General features: G+C 32.1%; 1 protein-coding gene across 4 annotated transcripts in view; it reads left to right on the top strand.

The window, feature by feature from the left end:
- LOC124360084 (folate transporter 1-like) overlaps positions 1–20,812 on the top strand; it is a 59,580-nt gene that overhangs the window by 38,460 nt on the left and 308 nt on the right. For 3 of the 4 annotated variants that reach the window (XM_046813371.1, XM_046813370.1, XM_046813373.1), the window contains 3 exons: positions 203–338; positions 959–1,062; positions 6,644–6,768. In XM_046813371.1, coding sequence (XP_046669327.1) covers positions 203–338; positions 959–1,051 — 229 coding nt within the window. In that variant the 3' untranslated portion in view covers positions 1,052–1,062; positions 6,644–6,768. Of the gene's footprint in view, positions 1–202; positions 339–958; positions 1,063–6,643; positions 6,769–20,812 lie in introns of those variants that run through there. The other variant, XM_046813372.1, reaches the window with a different exon arrangement.

Here is a 20,812-nt window from a genome sequence, read left to right as displayed (position 1 = left end):
AATAGCGAGCCAGACTCCAATGTGTTAAATAATGTCCAGTAACATTGAATTGTTTTAAAGGCAACTGACTTTGTTTTTAAAATCAAATCAAATTTATCCCTTCGTTAGCACTTCAAAATAATGAACACAATACAAGAAAACATAGGAACAGATATTTCAAATAATACAAGCAGTAACAATAATAGTTTTGTGCTGTTTTCAGCTCTGAAGTGGCTAAACAGGTCAACAGAGACAGCTATGGTCTCATATTCGGAGTGACCACATTCTTCGCCCTGCTTCTGCAGACTGGATTGACATATGTTGTCAACAAAGTATATTTTTTACCTGCAAGAGATCAGGTAATTTTTAATGCTCGAATTTTATGTAATCAGAAATAGTGTGTAGTTATAAAACAAGTTTAAAATATTTTTTATATATAAGTAGAGGAAATGAATGGAAATAGTGAATATATACATTTTAAGTGGAACACTTAAACATTATGTCTAAATTTGCTCTTTTTAAGGTCTCCTACTACTCTTAAAACAGTTTTAGAGTATATTTTCATGCTATGGCTTGTAGTGCTCCGATGTTAAGTAATAAGCAAAAAGAAGGAACAGATTTATATAATTCAATTTTGTATTATTAAAGAAAGTGAATTCTTCAAGTACAACCTCATTCAAGTCTATTTGTTCTACGATTCATTTTTCATGGCCTAGTGTTTTGTCTCTGCAGTATCATATACTAGTATGATAACATGTAAATCATAGCATGCTTATTAACAATAATTCAATCTGAGTTTTATTGGTAAAAACATATTTTGCTTGAGTGAAAATGTAAAATATTTCCATTTTGTATAATAGAGTTGGTTCATAATAAACTAATGTTATCAAGTAAAAAAAACAATTTAGGTGTAATTTAGTTAAATATAGTTAAATTTTTTTATATTTTTTGAACAATCATTTTTGTGTTTGTGTTGCAGTTTGTTGTTTATGCCAGTTATTATGGTATCCTTGGAGTGTGTTTTATGATCGTGACCATAATCAGTCTTCTTCTCAGACACAGACAGAGATAACATTAGTAGAGGTTAGTATTAGTTTGATAAATTTATGTAGTAAAACAATAAAATTAGAAATTAAATAAAAGTACATAAGTGAATTTTTCATAATAAGACTATTTTTTTTTTTTTAATGTTATTTGTTTAAAAAATGCTTACCTTAATATTTTACATATTTTCCATATTGGAAAAAATAACAAAGTTATATTTAAAATAATTCCTAAAGAACAAAACCACATTGTCTTTGTTGTTGAATCAGTGTTTTCCTAGAGCGTTTTCTGTTACAAATGATATGAAAATCATACAAAAATAAGACCAAGTTAAGTACATACATGCCAGTTGTCCAAATTTGGATGTACTTAATTTTATAAGTCTTAGTTTCACACATTCAAATTGTCCCAATTAATGCTGAATAATAACTTGAACAAAGGTCTAAATTTAAAAAAATTGTATTTACATTGGGATTAGAATAAGAGTCAGGTCATTATTAAAGATTCAAAATATTCAGGTAGTCAATTCGTAGAATTCAATGAATGAGGTAAATGGATGTTCCTGTAGCCAGGTCTTCAATCTTCTCTCAAGAACTTGTTTATCAGTCTTAATCAGCTCTTCGGGAAGATCTATAGCTTAGTTCCAGTGTGTATTTGAATTTCTCTCAGTTGCAGCAAGGCAGTGGACAGGAAGGCTGTAGTTTTCAGCATGTAACTGTGTTATAGTGCTTCAGGTTTCATTATGTATGATGGGTTGTTTGGATATATGTGACCGTGCTAGAATGTAGAGATTCACTAGCTTTAAGGATTTTTAGCTCTTAAATATGTCTGTACAGGGTCCTCTTGACCAAAGGTTTGTGAGAATTCTGATAACTCTCTTTTAATGAATTTTAACCCATATTGCTGTTTCATATCACAGATGGGATTAATATAGGGCATAGTATGCATTCCTAGCTGTAAATGTCACTTTTATTTTTTGCTCTTTGAATTACTCCTAGTCATGCCAGGCTTGTTAGATAAGGAGTCTAGTTTAAATTGTCAGTCATTATACCAAGATATTTCATGGAACCAACTTCCTTAGGGTCTGGAAGTCTTTTTGTAAATTCCTTGTCCCCTCAATACCAATTCAATTTCTCTCATTGACAACCAGATTATGACATAGAAATATTACATTCACATATTTAAGGTTGTGTGGGCAGCTATTTAAAGTTGGTCAGGTGTTTACTCCCCAACAATAGCACTGTCTCAACTGAAAACAGCAATCTCGTAGTCACTAAAGTCCTTTATATACTTTGGGAAATCATTAGTAAATAAAATAAAAAGCAAGGTTCCAATACCAAAATTGAGGGTACTCCTGTATAATGGTTTTTGGTGCTGATTTTTTTTGTTAAATCTTTCTACTGGCAATATGAGTGGAATTAATTAAATTAATTTTATAAACCAATTTTGTTTAATCGACCGTTTGGTAGCTTTTCTATCTTACCTGTGTAATTCCTTTTGGGGCATACAGGGTGAGTTTTAAGTCCCTTCCCCCCCTATTTTTTTTCTAAACCGTATAAGTTAGGAGGTTTAAACTCCGTACATATTCGTTAGACCTAAATATCTTGTTTTTCATGGGTTCATTGACTCTCCACCTCCAATGGGGGACGGTCCACGAGGAGTAAGCCGAGATTCTTAATGTAAGCATAGGTTGATATATGCACATCAAATTAAAGGTCTCTGTAAGTAGAATACAATGCCGCAACCGGACCTCCAAAAGGTTCATCCTAATGAAAATTACAGGGTGTTAAAATTTACAAAAATAGTAATGTGTTATTATCTGCGTTTTATCGCGCAACTTTTTAAAAGTTCATTTCAAAGCAATTTTCTATTGCTGTTTATTCTTTAAAAAGAAACTTTATTTTATTGTGTTTAATGATTTTAAGGGATCACTGGAAGTCCGAGATCTAGGAGTTAACTAAAGGATTTTTAATAAGAAGTCGATCATGTGTTGTGTCGCCTTGTAAGTATTTTATTTAAAGAATTGTTGTCTTACAAAGGTTTTAGACCCATTTATATTTATTTCAACAGCGATTCCGGTTCTAATATTGTATGATTCCGATACTAGTAGGTTGTTACTTACCCTTTTATTGTAGTAGATGCTCAAACTGATTGCCATGTTACTTCCTGACAGTAGTATAGTCTGTTAACAAATTCACTCCTTACACGGGTTAGGGATTTCTGGTGTTACCTTCCTGCAGGCCTCAGTAATTCTGTTCCGAAGATCTTCCACACATGCGACTGGTGTACAATAAATCACAGACTTCAAGTGTCCCCACAAAAAAAAAAAAATCCAGTGGGTTCAATTCAGGGGACCGTGCCGGCCATTCTATTTGCCCCGCGTCGTCCTATCCACTTCTCACGGAAAATGTACATTAAGGTAACCACGAACATTAACATCGTAGTGTGGAGGAGCACTGTCCTGTTGGAACCTTACTTCTTCTCGATTAAAAACTCCCCAACATTAGTGCGAATTGTATTTTCTATTAATGGATGAATATTATTTTGGAGCATATGTAAATAACTTTCTCCATTTAAATTTCCGTCAATAAACAGTGGTCCAATCACGTGGTTACCAAAGAGACCTGCCCAAACATTTACTTTTCTGGGGATACTGGGTATGATGTTCTCTGTGAGTGAACATGGGGATTAGAGTTATCCCAGTATCGGCAGTTGTGTCTATTCACTAAACCATTTACGTAAAAATGTACTCTCATCACTAAAGCAGATATTATTTACGGTTGTTGGATTTGCTATGATTAGTCTATCCATAGTTTCACAGAACTGCAATCTTCTGTCCGGGTCATCTTCATTTAATGCGTGATGTAGCATAATTTTGTAGGGATGCAATTTGTGCTTCTTCAGGGTAGTTATTGCTTTGCGTTGTGATACCCCCGATATTGTCTGCTATTTGTCTCGAAGAGGTTTGAGGATTTTCCATGAACTGTACAAAGAAACCTCAAAAATCAACTTCTTCTGACAAAGGAGGACGGCCTGAACGTTTTGCATCAGTAACGCTACCAGTCTCTCTAAATTTGTTATTAACTGCCTTAAATAGGTTCTGCTAACAGGTCTTTTCTGGATGGTTTTCATTAAATCGTCTCATTGTTTCGTGGTAATTATTCCCAGAAGCACCAAAAATAAACACCATGTCAAACTTTTTCTTGAAGAGTGCGAGACATGTTTCTAACTTTAACAGCACTAAAACTAACAAGGTCAGTAAGTCACACTGCAACTAACAAGGTCAGATACTTAATGGCCCAAGTAACTGAAACCAAACATAACATGTCTCCCAGATAACAAAAAACTTTCACTTTTACAACGATACAGGGACTATGTCAAAGATTACATTTAAAAATGCAGACCCCAGATTCTGTACAAAAATTATTATTGTGACGTGTACTTTTCTGTTTTACCTGAGCAATTGTTATGTAGAACTGATCACTCTACGTAACGAAATTTTACATCCAAATGAAGAAGCGCGCATTCATTGTTGCTGCAATAACAGAACGGTCACTGATTAGACGCCAATCAGCTGTTCAAATAAAGGAGTTAGGCTAAGGTGAGCCATTTACCATGCCATTGATATTTTGTCGCTTGCGTATGTCAGTTAGTAAAATTTTCAGTATAATAATTTTGTCTTTACAGAATTAAATATCTACGGTAACTAAGCCTGATATTTAATTAGAGACCTTGCAACTTACTATTAGAAAAATAATCAACCTAAATCTGTGGCTAATTTAAGTACCTAAGGCTTAGTGTCGTAAACCTAATAGTTCTTGCGTGCATGGTAGTGGTCTCGATTTGAGCATACCTGAGGGCAGGAAACTGTTCCTTGTTGGAGACCTGCGACTATCACAACCCCATTCAACAAGGTGGCGCCCTTATTACCGAGCAAACCGTAACCATCTGGGTATCCGTCAATCTTAGTAGTCCTCTGTTCACTGGCGCACTGCGCAAGAACTTGGTTGTCCTGGCGCTCTACCAATACTCACAGCCCTTCTCCACTGAGCGAGGCCGACAATATTGCTAACCCGCGAGGAGGGGTGGCATTATTAAAAAAAAATTACGAATTATCCTTTTTTAATTCAGATTGTAGCACCGTTTCCAGCGTTTAAAAGGCAATGTTAAACGACACATCACATGATCGACTTCTTATTAAATCCTTTAGTTAACTCCTAGATCTCGGACTTCCAGTGATCCCTTAAAATCATTAAACACAACAAAATAAAGTTTCTTTTAAAGAATAAACAGCAATAGAAAATTGCTTTGAAATGAACTTTTTTAAAAAGTTGCGCGATAAAACGCAGATAAATAACACATTACTATTTTGTAAATTTTAACACCCTGTAATTTTCATTAGGATGAACCTTTTGAGGTTACGGTTTGCGGCATTGTATTCTACTTACAGAGACCTTTAATTTGATGTGCATATCAACCTATGCTTACATTTAAGAATCTCGGCTTACTCCTCGTGGACCGTCCCCCATTGGAGGTGGAGAGTCAATGAACCCATGAAAAACAAGATATTTAGGTCTAGAACGAATATGTACGGAGTTTTAAACCTCCTAACTTATACGGTTTAAAAAAGAATAGGGGGGGAAGGGACTTAAAAACTCACCCTGTATAATTCCTTCCCATGCAAATATTTTACAGGTATTATCTACATAGTAAAACCAAATTTGTTGCATTATTCTACTGATTCTGTCAAATGACAAATACGAATAATCTTAAAACTAAAACCTGAATTATTTGAAAACATACAATTTTTGAAAGGTCTGTTATCACTATAAAAGCAGGTTATTGGCTATTTCCAGTTTAAAATTGACTTCCATGTTCTTAATTCTGGTTTAAGGAATAATCTGCCTCTTTAAAAAAGGAATTTTACAAAGAAATTAAATAAATAAATCAGACTTGATTTTGTTTGAATTTAAGATGTTGACATTTAAATCCATGTTTTATGTTTCAATGATGTTTTACTAAACTTAAATAAAAAGTATATATTTGTAATATAATTCTAAGACAAGGCCATTCTAAAATATAGAATAGGTATGAGTTTTTAAACTGAAATATTTTCATTTTTAACTTTCTAAAGATTGATCAAAACAGCTCAGTATATTTTTGTTGTTTGATTAACGTATTCATGTAATTCTTTTATGGTAGATATAGCAATGAATTTTAATTATATAGTTCTTTCCAGTAAACAGTAAACAGATTTAAGTATTCAGTTTAACATTTTAAGTCACGTTTAGATAAAGAGTTTATATCACAGTTGAATACATAATCAGGAGATAATATTAATCTTCATTCTCTTTTATCCTGTGTATTAAGATGATTACATTTAGTTGGAATTTCATCAAGTTGTTGGGATATTAAAAATAAATTGTTCCAAATTTGTAAGCTTTAACTCTTTAAGTCCCCGAGTCTCTGTCAGCCTGTTGGGACTTGTAAACAATTTCAAGCAGAAAGAGATCTTTGCAATGAAGGGTTTAAATATAATTTACAATTCTTTGTTGTTAAAGGTAGTATGATGTGTATAATACCCTATTAATTAATCCAATTCTTGTCTTTTTTGTGTTAGGTGTAGCATAATTTTAATAAGGATGACTACGCATTAGCAAATTTGTCACAAGAGACTGAAACTACTGGATAATGCAAACATGAAGGAGATCATTCAACTGACTTTCCACCCAGCAGATGCTCACAAGTACAGGGTGTATAAAGTTCTGGTGCGACAAAATAGAATTTGTTAATCATTTAAACATGTTTTAAATAAACTATAAAACTAAAATTATTTGAATCAAAATTGAACACAAAAAAACATATTTTTAGAAGCAGTTGACTATTTTACTTCACAAGGAGATAGCCTATGAAAACCAATGGAAAATCTTAAACTTATGATCAATTTAAAACCTTTTTAAAGGATTCAATGAAAAACAACTAGAGTATTACGACTAAATATAAGTCGTGGGAGTGCCGATGGCCGAGCGGTCTAAGACGTTGGACTTGAGTCTGAGTTAGAGATAACGCAGGTTCAAATCCTGTCTGTGACTGTTGCACTTTTTATCAGTACCATCGACCTTGTACTGTATCGACTCTCTTCCTTATTCTGTTTGATAAGATCCTCGCACAGGCCAGTGGCCCATGAGGACGGGCAGAGTAAGGCTTAAGAGGTACCCAGCAGGGATCACTTCTGGCTGGTTTATACCTATCAGTTGAACCCACCACTAGGCACAGCAAAAACCGATGTGCCACTTCAATCTGGGCAACCTTATGGATGTCCAGTAGCAGTACATCACTAACCGCAAATGTTGAGATTCTGGGGTTCATGGGCAATTCGATAGGTTTAGTCTACTGTGGAAGATGACTGTTGGAGTTGGTGGGGTTTGTTCCCTTACCTCAGAGGTTCTTGTTAACCTCAACAAGGGTGTGCCACCCACTGCCTACTTTGACTGGAGAGGCTGGTTCAGAGCTGGTCTTCTTTTCTTCCGGAATGACTTTGAGATGTAGTGCCCTAATTCTTCCTTATGGATCTCGATAGGAGGTGGCATCTACTCCCTGAATCATCTACCTGGCGGCATCTACTAACCTTACCTATCCTGAATATCCTGTCACTCCGGAAGCAGTGCAAAGGTTCTTACAGGACTAAGTGCAATTTATAAGCTTCTTGTCCTAAGAGAACAAAAAAAAAAAATCTTAAGAGGAGACCGGCTTCTCCTTTTTTAAATAAAAAAAGAAGAAGGATATGAATGGATTTGGCGTAATATGGCAGCCAACTGAATAATTATCATTTTTACAGAGGGTGTACCAAAAATCTAATTAAAAAGATTAATATAGAGAATTGAATTTTATCAAATGTGTCACATAATTATGGTAAATTTCTTAAGAAAACAAGTTTACACAGCTTTGTATATGGGATTTAAAAAATCAAGAATTTGTGAGTTATTGTAAAATTTGATTAGTAATTATTAGTAAAATAAGTAGTACCTATCATCCATGTGTATAAACTGTTCAGCTTAAAAAAAAAATTCTTCAGGACATATTTGGATTTTTTGTTAATTTTCGTTCTTATTTGCCTGACAAAGCCTTCTGTTTAATTAGTAACCCATACAATGTAAAAGCTGATGGTAAAGCAGTGTTGCATTGAAATGTCCTGCTCAAACCAGTCTTTATCAAACTGAACAACATTATGTAAGTAATCTAGTCTCTACATAATATTTGAGTTCTCACTATCCTGAGTCTTATTTATAGATTAGACTTTATTGTTTACCTTGTGTCACAAATCAACATGGATTTTTACTCTTTAATGGTAAAATTTTTTTAGTTTGGTTTTTTTAGCATCTTTGAATTTTGTTTTTTTTTATGTTCAATTCCCATCAAAATCTTTAAAATAATAACAGCAACTTTAGTTATATTTAGGATTTTCCACTGACATTTTGTGGGCTGTCTCCTTCAAGAGACGTAAGTCATTGATGGAGTAAAAATGAAATTTATGTTTGATTCGTACGAGTTACACCATTGATAAAGTCGTTCCAGAACTTTCTTGAAACCTCTATGTCTGATGTTAAGTTATTAAGATTCATAAAACTACAGTGGTGACAGGGCAGTTCGCAGCTGGTGTATCATACACTTTTTGGCTTGTGCTAAAGGCAATTTGTGGCAGCCAAATTAATTTCTAGGCCGTAGTAATTTTATTTAGATAGTATACGAGGCAAAGTTTGTATATGAACTATCAATATGTGGCAGATAGTTGACAAGCCTAGCGATGTCCAGACCATTTAGATATTGTTTCATATGAGAGCTATTGCTTCATGATGCATTAAATCAGCTATAAATGGTAAATATTTCATAAAAGTTACTAGATTATTTTGTAAATATATTTTATTTCTTAGACAAAAATATTTTTGGATTTAAAAATTGTAATTGATTACATTTAAAGACCTTGAGTCGTAATAGATTATGTGCAATATGTAATAAATACATCCTTATTGGTGATATAAGAGGTCTTTAGACTTATTTCTATGTTCTTTGGACATTCTTTTCTTTAATAACAAGACAAGTTAACCTTTTTGTACATTTTGGTGCTGTCAGATATTTGCCTAAGGTCAATCAATAATTTTTCTGCCACTAGTAAAAACCTCATGGTGACGGTGTGAACAGTATTATTCTCCAGGAGAAATATAAATAACAGAGGGCTCACCAGATTGCTTTCTTATTTTGTGAGATATTTAGTAAATTATTCAGTTAAATATGTCAGCAGTGTACTTTATTCAGTGGCTGACAGCCCTGTCACATATAAATAAATAGATATAAAGAAATAAAAAGGTAGTAATAGTTCCTTAAAAAAAAACTATTGTAAAAAGATCTCTGACACTACTATAGACTTATAGTTTACTTTGAATGATTAAGGTGTGAGAAACTTGTAGAGTGGCTACAGTGTAATGTCTCAATAAATCATTAATAGAAATTTTGAGAGCTGATGGCTGCATGGTCTAAGGCGTTGGACTTTGGATCTGAAATAGAGATTGCGAAGGTCAAGTCCTGTTTGTGATTGTAGCACTCTATATCAACGCCATTGACCTTTTTTTGTACCGACTCTCCTCCTTATTCTGTTTGATAAGATCCTCACACAGGTCAGTGGCTCTTGAGGACAAGTAAAATAAAGCATTGAATAAATAAGTGATAACTTAATTTGAATAAAGATGTTTAGCCAAAAAATCATTATATATTATGAAATGCAATGCTTGTGGAGAAAGCTAGGTTAGCTTTTTAATATCCAACCACATTTATATGGATTTTGGCTTTTGGAGTCATAAAAATGGAGAAGTTAATAAAAATATAGAAGTCTTTCTTAATTTTGGTTTCCAATACACACACCCACATTATACCTCCGATTATATTAACCTTTTTGCATGTTTAAAAACACTAAACAAGATAGAAATGTTTGCTATGAATTGTTATTATGTGAAACTTTAATGTGTTATGAAAATATAGAACACATAACGCAAAACACACCTGTGTTTGTTTTGAAGCATAGGAGGATACCTTTCCAAAAAATTAAAATTAAAATCTCGTCATTTTTAGTATTATTCCTGTTTCTGTATATGGTAGTTCTACAGGCCGTGCTCCGATTCATGTTAAGGAAAGTTGCCAAAAATCATGTTGAAGACCCTGAGTCTCTAAGCATTGAAGGTATTTAAGTTCTATAAATTTCTTGTTACTCAGGATATGATATAAAATATCTTATTTGTAATATTTTTCAGCTGAACCATTGTCTGAAGTGCTGTACTAATATTAATCTGTAATTCAATTGAATTCTTCAGTCATATTTTAGTATAAATAATATAAATATACTTAAAACTTATCTAAGTATTATTACGGATTAGGACAATGCTGACACAATCTTTATTGACAAAGAGGTCATGTGTTCGATTTCTGGGTAGGTAACAAAACAGTGTAGGAAAATTTAATTTCTTAACTGTTGCCAGTACAGCTTACTGCTAAAGTTTATAAGTGAATAAAAAGTATGTTTCTTATTACTATATTGTGGTTACAATTACTACTTTTCTGTGGTGTTATAACATAATGTACACATACAAATTATGTTTTACAGCATGTATTTTTTCTCATTAGGTTGTATTTCTAGGTCTATCCTTGAGAAAAATATTGTAAGGAAATTGTTTTAATTGTTCACAGTAAACGTGCAGGCATGTCCGCATAAGCTTGTATTTTACTTTCAAATTGTATTGAAATAGTAATTTTTTGCAGTCCTGTGTATATATGTTGAATATTTAATTTCTGTGTTATAAGTTATTTGTTGTTTTTAGTGTAACATTTTTTGTTTCATAAAATTGACTATGTATATTTTTTGTCTTAAAAGTGTTTTGCATTTTATATGGAACATAAGATTTTAAATTTTTATAGTTGTTACCAAGCGTAAGGTGCCAAAGCAATGCTATGTTTTATTGAATTATGTAATAAAACACCTTAATTATAACGTTCTAAGTGCTTAAAATAACACTCATTGTTTTAATACAAATGTACTTCTTTGACCCTGGTCCTTTTGCCACTGAACAGTAATTGTCTGTGGATAAACAAATATAGTGGTACTTACTATATACTATTTACAATTAATTTGGTTATTGCTTATTATTTATTCATAGTTCAAATTATTTTTAGTATCTAAGAGGTTAAATGTATAAAATCCTTCATATAGTTTTATAATTATTCAGGTACAAAGTAATAAAACTTGGTCCTTTGTATGTATTAAGAAAAATGGGTATGATCATTTATAATCAAATGGCAGCTGAAAATAATTGTAAAATATTTTTAAACGTATTTATAAAAAACTAGCCCTCTTAACTAGATAGTTAACTATCTACAATGCAAACAAAACAACAAACAAGATCTACAATGAAATATATGATGTTATAACATTATACAAAGCTTGATAGTCTATGCATACAGAACTTTAAACTAACATTTAAGAACTATTCATATGTACTTTATTCATATAAATGTTTTTATTACACAAAATCCAGTATGTCAGGAGATTAGAGTTAAAGTTACATATTATAGTTTCTTACCAGATGATAAGAGTGACTGCATTATTACATCTGAAAGAGGATTTGTGAAATGCAGCTTAAGTGATTTTCTGTGAAAACCCCGGAAAAATAATCTGATAAACTGTATACACATTTTTATTAGGTTTTCTGCAGTAGTTTGGCAGAGCACTGTAAAGTAATGTAAAATTCATCAGAGAATCAAATTTAATGAGTTTTGAACAAAAGAGTTTATTATTTGTATTTTGTTATTGCATTTGTCAGTTATTGGTTTTCAAACAAAACATTTAATAATTTTTAATATTAAAATAAGTAAGTATCAAAACTAAATTCTTAAAACATTATTGTAAATTATTTTTTACAGTTTTGATTGATATTAGATTTTTGAAGACTCCAGATAGATCAATTTGATGGGAAATTAATGCCTGAACTGCATCAAAAGTTATGTTAGTGTTTAAAATAATATAACTTTTTTTTAGAAGGTATGATTTTATATGAAATATGTAAACATGTAAACAATATGGTTTAAAATTAATATTAAACAATTATTACAAAGTATGATTTAAAGAGATCCTCCAATTTTAGAAAAGTAATTTTCAATTTGTGTCTCTAGTTAAGATAGCTTATTATATAATAAGCTTATGTAAATATCAGCTATTCTATATAGTTCCATTAAAAATGAAAAACCACTTCTTGACATACTGTATAGTTTTGAATATGAACTCTGTTATAGAATTAAGAAAAGGATACTGAAACATTTTAGGCTGTTAATAAAAATAAGCAAGCAATAATTTTAGATGTACAAGACAATTTGGACAAGGCGACAAACTTAAGAGAGTATTTAAGAGTGGTTGTGCAATTTATAATGGCTTGTTAAGATTGGTCCAAGTTTGAGTGGTATATTATGAGAGAATTTATAGTAGAGCTTGTATAGTGGATGGCGTTTCTAGATTGCACTGTAGTGCAATGAATGTTTTATTTGATATTATTTTACAAAGTAGTTGTATATGGCAGCGGGGTGATAAATGTAAATAAGCAAATAATGGTTGTAAGAATCCTACAGACCCAAATATATTTATTCTGTGCCACTGCCACAGTATTAGTAGAGGTACGATATGTAAAACTAAGATGGGTGATGTAAGATACAATAATCTAATTATTGTAGTCGTTATTGTTATACTGTTATAGTTGATAGAATATTACTTTACCTTGCAACTCAATGGTAAGCTCTCTAAGGTAAACTTCTTACTGACAGAGTTTCTCAGGTTATTCTGGTCGTTTTCAGACAACTTTTAAAAATATTCATTGAAATGTAAGGAACATTTGAGAAAATAAGTTACCAAGAGTTGTTTACGGCTAATATGATTATGATAATTAAGCATCTGGATTTTTGTAAGTAAGTAATAGTCTAAAATTTCCATTTCAGTTTAAGTATCGTCCAATTGAATCAAATCTAACACAAGATATTATGTTTGAAGTTTTAATGTACTTATGTGTATCAAACGAGTTGTTTTCAAATAGTGTAATTTGTACTTAATCTTTTTTTAGTAAGATTGATTGAATTTTAAATTATACTGCAGATAAAACAACACATAAAAATTCATATACATATTATTAATTGAGAATGATTTTTACAGTTATATACAAACTGTATACATTAACTCTAAACACTGAAATAACAGTCTATATTTCAAAAGTAAAAGAAATCACTGCAACTATAAGAGAGTGTCTGAAAAGTTTCCAACCTAACTAAGGTAAAAGACATTTTTTTTGTATTTTTGAACATAGTGTCCTTGTAACTCTACACATTTTTCTTAGCGATGCTCCCATCTCTGTAAGCTATCCACATAGTACTCTGCATTTTCTCTGCAAAGTAATTGTTCATGAAGGTGATTGCCTCTTCATTTGATGAAAAACTTTATCCTCTGAGTGCAATTTTTAGATGAGGGAATAAAAAGAAGTCACCTGGGGCCAGATCTAGTGAGTAAGGCGAATGGTCAAGCGGATCAAACCGTAATTGGTGGATTTTTGCTATGGCAACCGCTGAGGTGTGAGACGAGGCTTGGTGAGTTGTCTTGGTGAAAGAGGATTTTCTTTTTCTGTAAATTCTCCCTTCAGCTTGTCAAGTAATGATGCATAGTATTCTCCTGTAATGTTTTTTTTCCTTTTTGAAGATGATCTATTAAAATAACTCTGCGACTATCCAAAAAACAATTTTTGGAGCTGGATTTCCCTTTGCAGTTCACAGTTTGGATAGTATTTTTGTTTTGGGCATATAATGGTGGATCCAAGTTTCAGTATATACAGTAATTAGTTGGTACCAAAACTTTAATTTATTTCACCTAAACTGTGCCAAAAGAGTGTTGGAAATGTTCATTCGAACAGTTTTTTGTCTAACGTGAGCAAACGCGGCAATAGCTTTTATTTACAAGTGTTGCAATCTTCATGTTGAAGTTGGAAACTTTTCAGATCACCTTCATATACGTTTACATCTAACTAGACATGTAGTTGTTAAACAGATCTGATAGAAGAGGGTAATGTTTTACAGAACTTCAGGAAATTAAGTTTATGTAACTTGCCAGTTTTTGGTAATCTTTAGAGTAGGATCTATTAAAAATTGTATATAAAATAGAAACTGTCATATCCAGATGTAAGTAGTTGTAATGAAATCATGGAAAGTTTATGTTTTCCAAATGTATTACTGTGTTTATAAAAATAGGCTAGAATATCACCGTTCTGGTTAAAAACTATATTATTGTAGTACCATGCTAGTTGAACATTGTGAATTATACATGATAGTAGTTTATCAACAACTATTGTAATATGAGCTTCATTAGTCTCTTTATCTGTGGGTGATATAAATATAACACAATGAGTTAGCGTATAACATAACATGTTAAACAATATTCAACACACTTCATAAAGCAGTAGTCTAATGGTCCACCATCCAAGCAATGGAGACTTGTCAGCACCTGCTAAGTAAGTAATTAAAAATCAGCTCAATTTAAAATTAGGGGAAAGAGGTTTAAGAGGATGACTTTTATTTATTAAATTAGTTAGCAGGTCATAAACGTAAGCTGTGTGGAATTAATGAATTGTGTCAACAAATTTAAAATGGTAAACTTCAAGTTATAATTAAAGTTATGTCTTAGAGTAAAATTAAAACTTTTATTTCTATATAGTAATTATTATACAGTTCAGGTTAATTTTTCTCATAATAAAGTATAAGTCCACTTTTATTTTTGCCATGGTACAACATGATCACACTTGAAGGTAAAAATTTTAGATTTTATGTCTCTGTTTCAACCCTAAGCTTGTATCAAAATTTCAAAACTGTCTAACCTTTGGTAAACTATAAATGTCATGATAACTTCACTACAAATATGGAAGCAGTAAAGTTCTTGAAAATATGTCTCAAGCAAATAGTTTTTGGAACAGTCATAGATAATAATAATGAACACAAATATCACGCAACATGCTCACAAGGCTTGCATCGTGATTCACTAATGCTAGCATGTAATGGACAACGTAAGGTTAGAATTAATTATTATAATGAAATTATCATTATATGATAACTATAGTTGTGGCCTTCACCACACTTAATTTATTTTTTAATATTCTTGGGTTTGTTCGGTGGACAAGATTATGGATCATAGCCCAGGTTATTTTGGTGTTAATAATAAATAAAACTCTCTCTTGATTGACCAAATAAAATAATATACTTTATTTAATGAAGAATTTTAAATTACTTTACAATTTAATACAAACTTAAAATTTTGAAAAGGAGAGAGAAAGAGAGTAAGATGATGTGAACTTAACATGTTCAAAAACCCAGCACAACTGCAGCGAACAATGAGCTTCACCTCCCTCTCTTGGGTCAAACCCCCCTCCCCAAAATGACGTCTAGCCATCTAGCCAATCCCCCCCAAACTAAGTCACAGATTCAGCAAATTCCTGCATGTTTACTTCTATGCTCTACATATGGAAAGTTTTCAGGCCTACTGGTGACAGACCTGGACTTATAATTCATATGCTATATTAAATTTTTTATTTTCTCCTCCTGCATTGCTTAACCTACGACTGACAGCATTATATCCATTGTTTATTATTACAATCAAGCCATTAAATATTTTGCTGGATAAAAATAAAATATATTGCTGTTAATTTAATATTATAAATTGGCTGATTGAGACCGTATAAGATGTTACCGGTCTGGCCTTACAACTATATGCTGGAGGTCGCCACATTGCGACAATCCGCAAGGTTAGAATGAATTACAGTATAAACTTTGGCGTGTGCTGTATTTTTTGTACAATGCTACAACATAAATGGACATAAAAAGGGAATTAGGAAAGGAATGGTGAACAAGACCATCCAGTACTGTTTTGTTATGTTGCAAAATAGTTAAGTACATTACTTATATTTATCTTCACCTATACTATACAGAATGTTCCAAAAACGGTTTGCATAAAACTATTAATAAATATTTGAAAGAATTAATGTTGCTTAAAGACAAAGATGAAGACTTTTGAAAACTGTCTGTAACCTATGTTTTGGGTTTAACCTGTTTGTATGTTCAAAAAATTCTTAATTGACCCAAATTTGTTTCTTTTAGAATTTTGTTAGATGTCTTATTTTAAGGATATAATTTATATGTATTATCATTTTTGATATTTGTGTTGGGTTTTCAGAAAAAACCCCATTTTGTATTTTTTAAATTTAAATACTAAAAGAATTAATACTCTTTTACTAAACTAAAAAAACTTTTGGATGTGAACGAATTACAGTTAAAAAACATAATGAGACATCAAAGATAAGGGCCAGAAATAAGGGCATGGAAGTGTTCGAAGGTTAGCATTAATCTTATGGGCTAAATTTCAAGGTTGTCTCACTACGGTTTACTCTTAACATTGTACAGTGAACAGAAAATGTAAGTTACATAGAGTTAAACACAGGCTTGGAGTAATGGGCATTGATCTGATTGAGTTGACTAGGTAGCTGAGGGATGAATCGATCTAGACATACCAGGTTTCTAAAATAGAATTCATATAGTACAATTCCATGAATTTGATATTTAGCCAATATTAAAACATAGTTATTAAATTATTCCAAATTTTCCAACACTTAAGTGTACCACAAATGATGGCACTCATATGTAAATCTGTTGTGAATCACACACAAATAATATAAATTTTCGAAGAATACAACTAAAATTGTGTTTTCCACATAAATAATGGTAAATAGTGATTCAGTATCAAAATTCATATGAAAAATACATATCTGGACATCATATGACTTTAATTTCAATCTGAATATGACAGTTTTTATTATTATAATAATGTGATTGATAAAAAAATCAGTTAAGTTGAGAGGTATAAATTTGGCTTCATAGCCTTAATTGAAACACTTCTGTTGAAATTCAAAGTTTTGCTGTGTTCGTAAATTTTGAGATACATGTGTTGGTGTTTTGTTTACACGTTTACTACCACAGATTACATGATCTTACTTCTTCTTAGCTCTCCACATTAGACACTGCATGTTCGGTAGTTAATGTTAAACATATTGTACTATCGCTAGAGAAGTGATAACATATTTACTACCGAAGCTTACACAACCTTTCTATTCTTGAGATCTCCACATTAGACACTGCGCTGTTCGTTAGTCTAAATGTTAAGACAGATTTCTTAGAAACATTGCATTGTTTTAGTTTCAGCTGGAAATTTTTGGCTTATTTTTTAATAAAGTGAATGATTTTGTCGTAATCTAAGCAATGAAATTTGTTTAGGAATAAGTCATTGTTGACTTATAAATACATAGATCAGTTTACATGCATTTACGAATAGGGTTATAAATCAATATTCATGAATAAATTATGATTGTAAGGGAAATGTTGATAGTTACCTAGATTGTATATAAGATAATTGTTGTTAGTTTGTAAAACTGGCCTTGAAGTTTATTTTTGTAGAATTTTTAAGTATACTCTGAATAAACTCTTGTAGAGAAAAATGTGGTTCTTCTTTAAATGTTGCCTTAGATTCCTAGTGTGGTTAACCTTTACTTTCCATTAAAAATTAATATTGAAACAATGTTTTAATATTAAATTGAATACAATTACTTTTATAAGAAGCTTGAATTTACAGAATACAACACTAATAAGAAACTAAAAAGAAGGAAGGCAAACAATCAAAAAAGATGAAATGAGGATATTGTTTTATAGTGTGAGGCAGACTACTCGTTTGCAATGTATAACGTCAGAACTGACATAATTATCATATCTTATCATTTCTCCTAAACTTGTTCAAAAAAGTTCAGAAGTTTCTGATAATATGCTTGTCCAGACTGTTAGAAAAATACTCAAATGTACAAACACATGTTTAGATTAGTTAAAAACAGGTTAAAACAGCTGGCATTGCTACTTGGTTTGTTTTCAAACAAATCCATCACAGGTCACTAATAGATCAATCATAATTAATGCTTAAATATTATAGGAAATTAATGTTTAAATTCGATAGGAAATTAATGTTTAAATTTGATAGGAATTCACACTTTTAATATATGTTATCTCTCATTTTATGGAAATTATTTAAAAAAAGTGGTAGACATTTTTGAAATTAGTATTTTGGACAGACACATGTAAAAATTAGTATTTTTGGTGCCATTTCTCAACCATACAAAATAAAGCCCAACTTTAATACAACATTTTTACATTTTAAGAGAGCTATTGATAGCTGTAATAAGTCATACCTTGCTTTTTGAATTTTTCAGATTTTACACATTTTTGAACTATTTAAAAAAATTGGAAATGTGGTATAAATTGAGAAATATAACATATTTTTTTTAAAGAGTACTTCTTTGGTAACCTTAGATTTCTTAAAATTTTTGACGAGGTAACAGTAAAGAAAACTGAAACTGTACAATTTTGATATTTTGGACCGCCTGTATACAACAAGAAACGAGATAAATTTAAACTTGTCCCCATGCTTGGTCCTTAAAAGGACCTTTGCACCTCCCTTACTTTAATTTTGTGTCCTCAAAGTCCGAGGATTTTGCAAAAACTGATCAGATTTGAGGGCTCCTGTTCTCGGATGTCCTTGGGGCTGAGGAGATTGCTTTCAGGAATCTTTTACGTGTTTCTAAGATGGCAGGACAATCTAACCAAATATGCTTTGCTGATTCCTCCTCTTCTCCACAGAGTCTACATTCGTCAGTCTGGCTAAGGCCCACCCTCATAAGATGTTTCCTTAGGGGGCCATGTCCTGTCAACATCCCTAATATCAGCCTTATATTCTCCTTATTCTGATCCGAGAGAGCTGTCCACCCTTTAACGTAAGGAGAGATAAACATTTTGGATAGTCTTAATCCAATTAATGTTTCTTATCCTCTTTTCCCAATCTTTGACCAGAGCTTTGCTGTTGGAGAAGGCTATCCCGTAACCTGGCTCAGGCCCCACCATTATAGACTCCGCTCCCTTCTTGGCGAGGATGACTGCTTTTTCATTTCCATGAATGCCCTTATAGGTTCTTCGAAAAGAGTGTGATTTTTCAATTTCAAGCAATTCAAGGTTCGAGAAATTTGGTTCAAGATTAAAAATATTAAATTAATAAATGGTGCCTTCATATGCTTTACCGCGAAGTGATTTTTGGCTCATTTTCAGTAGGTGTGTTTCCCTTTTAAGTAAGCACAAATCCAAGCATATACGACAACAAACTCTTTCCGTGAGGCGTTATAGCTGTTATTTTTCTCATTAAGGTACCTCGTTTAGCAACAAAAGGGGTAACAGCTGTCAATAACTCCAGGATAGTTGTTGTGGTCTTTCTTCAATATTTTTCTAATATCTTTAATGTTAGTAAAGTTCTACTTGCAAATTAATATGCACACCTATCACAAAACAAAGCTGGTCTGCATAGTTTTTACTGTACTTGTGAGGGAAGACTATGCAGGCTAAACTGCACAGTTTTGTCATCAAGCTGTGGTTGGTGATGAGTCCAAGACTGAACATGTGTGGGGGGCCTTAAGGGAAATTTCTCTATTGATTTCAAGAAAAACCAGGTTGTGTGCTTATAACATGCAAATTCGCCCTTGGCTCCTACACTAATATACTACTATACTCATAATACGTTCTGGTTGTTTGTTAATATAATTCATCAATGTGCTACAGATGGTAAGTCACACAACGTACATCAAACCATATGTCGTGTAATAAGCTTCTCTCAGGTTGCATGCAAAATTATAAGTTTACAGCTCAGTTTATTCTTGAGATGCTCTACTTCAGCAACTTTTTCCATAGACATCAAAGTGGTCTTTCTTGCCTACATACAATCATTGTCCCACAGAAAGTAGAATTTGGTTAGGAGGGGTACCAAAGCTCGTAAACTGTGGGGAGGGGAAAAGCAAAATCTTGGCAGGTGGGATTCATTACACATGTTCAGTTCTGCTTTAAGACGAACGATCTGAAGGCCAGGCCACAATAGTTTTCCATCAGTCCATCCAGTCAGCGATATGCTCCAAGCCAAGTAAACGCTATACATGATTAGTTCTACCTTCAGGCCAGGACTATACAGTCTGGGTCTTCAGGACACACAACATGTATGTGGGATCTAAGAAAGAAATCGATCTTCAGCCGTGCTAGTTTTGGTGAAGATGAACTAAAATAGAGGGTATTAAAAGGGTTAAAAATATGAAATGACAATTTTTTTAGATCATACTTTCATAGCTTGACACAAAACCAATCACCAGACACACAAATAAAAGTTAAATCAGCATCAACTACCTATATACAGACCCTTGGAGTGGGAACTGTCTCTTAATCTAGTTGTCTGATGATGGTATAACTATTATTTATGTATCTGACAGTCGGTTTTAAGTGTATCTAGCTATAAAAAATAATCATTTCATATTTTGAACCCTTTTTATATCTTCCCATTTCAGCCAAAAATAGAATGGCTGATGGTTAATTTCTCTTTTAGGATAAATTTCATTGATTTAAAAAAGACAGGTTATTTGCATATACAGTGCAATATGGCTCTTGGGCCTTACAGTATATAGATAGGCTCAAAATGCTAGAACTAGATCAACTTAAATGATTATATTCTATTGTTGGATTGGGTTTGATCTAATCTTTTCCATATCTTAAATTCACAGTTTAAATTTCAAGTACATAATAAATTTTATTGATATCATCCATCAAG

Source organism: Homalodisca vitripennis, chromosome 4 (genome assembly GCF_021130785.1).
Source record: "Homalodisca vitripennis isolate AUS2020 chromosome 4, UT_GWSS_2.1, whole genome shotgun sequence".
NCBI classification, from domain to species: domain Eukaryota; kingdom Metazoa; phylum Arthropoda; class Insecta; order Hemiptera; family Cicadellidae; genus Homalodisca; species Homalodisca vitripennis.
This window is presented reverse-complemented; position numbering and strand designations above follow the sequence as displayed.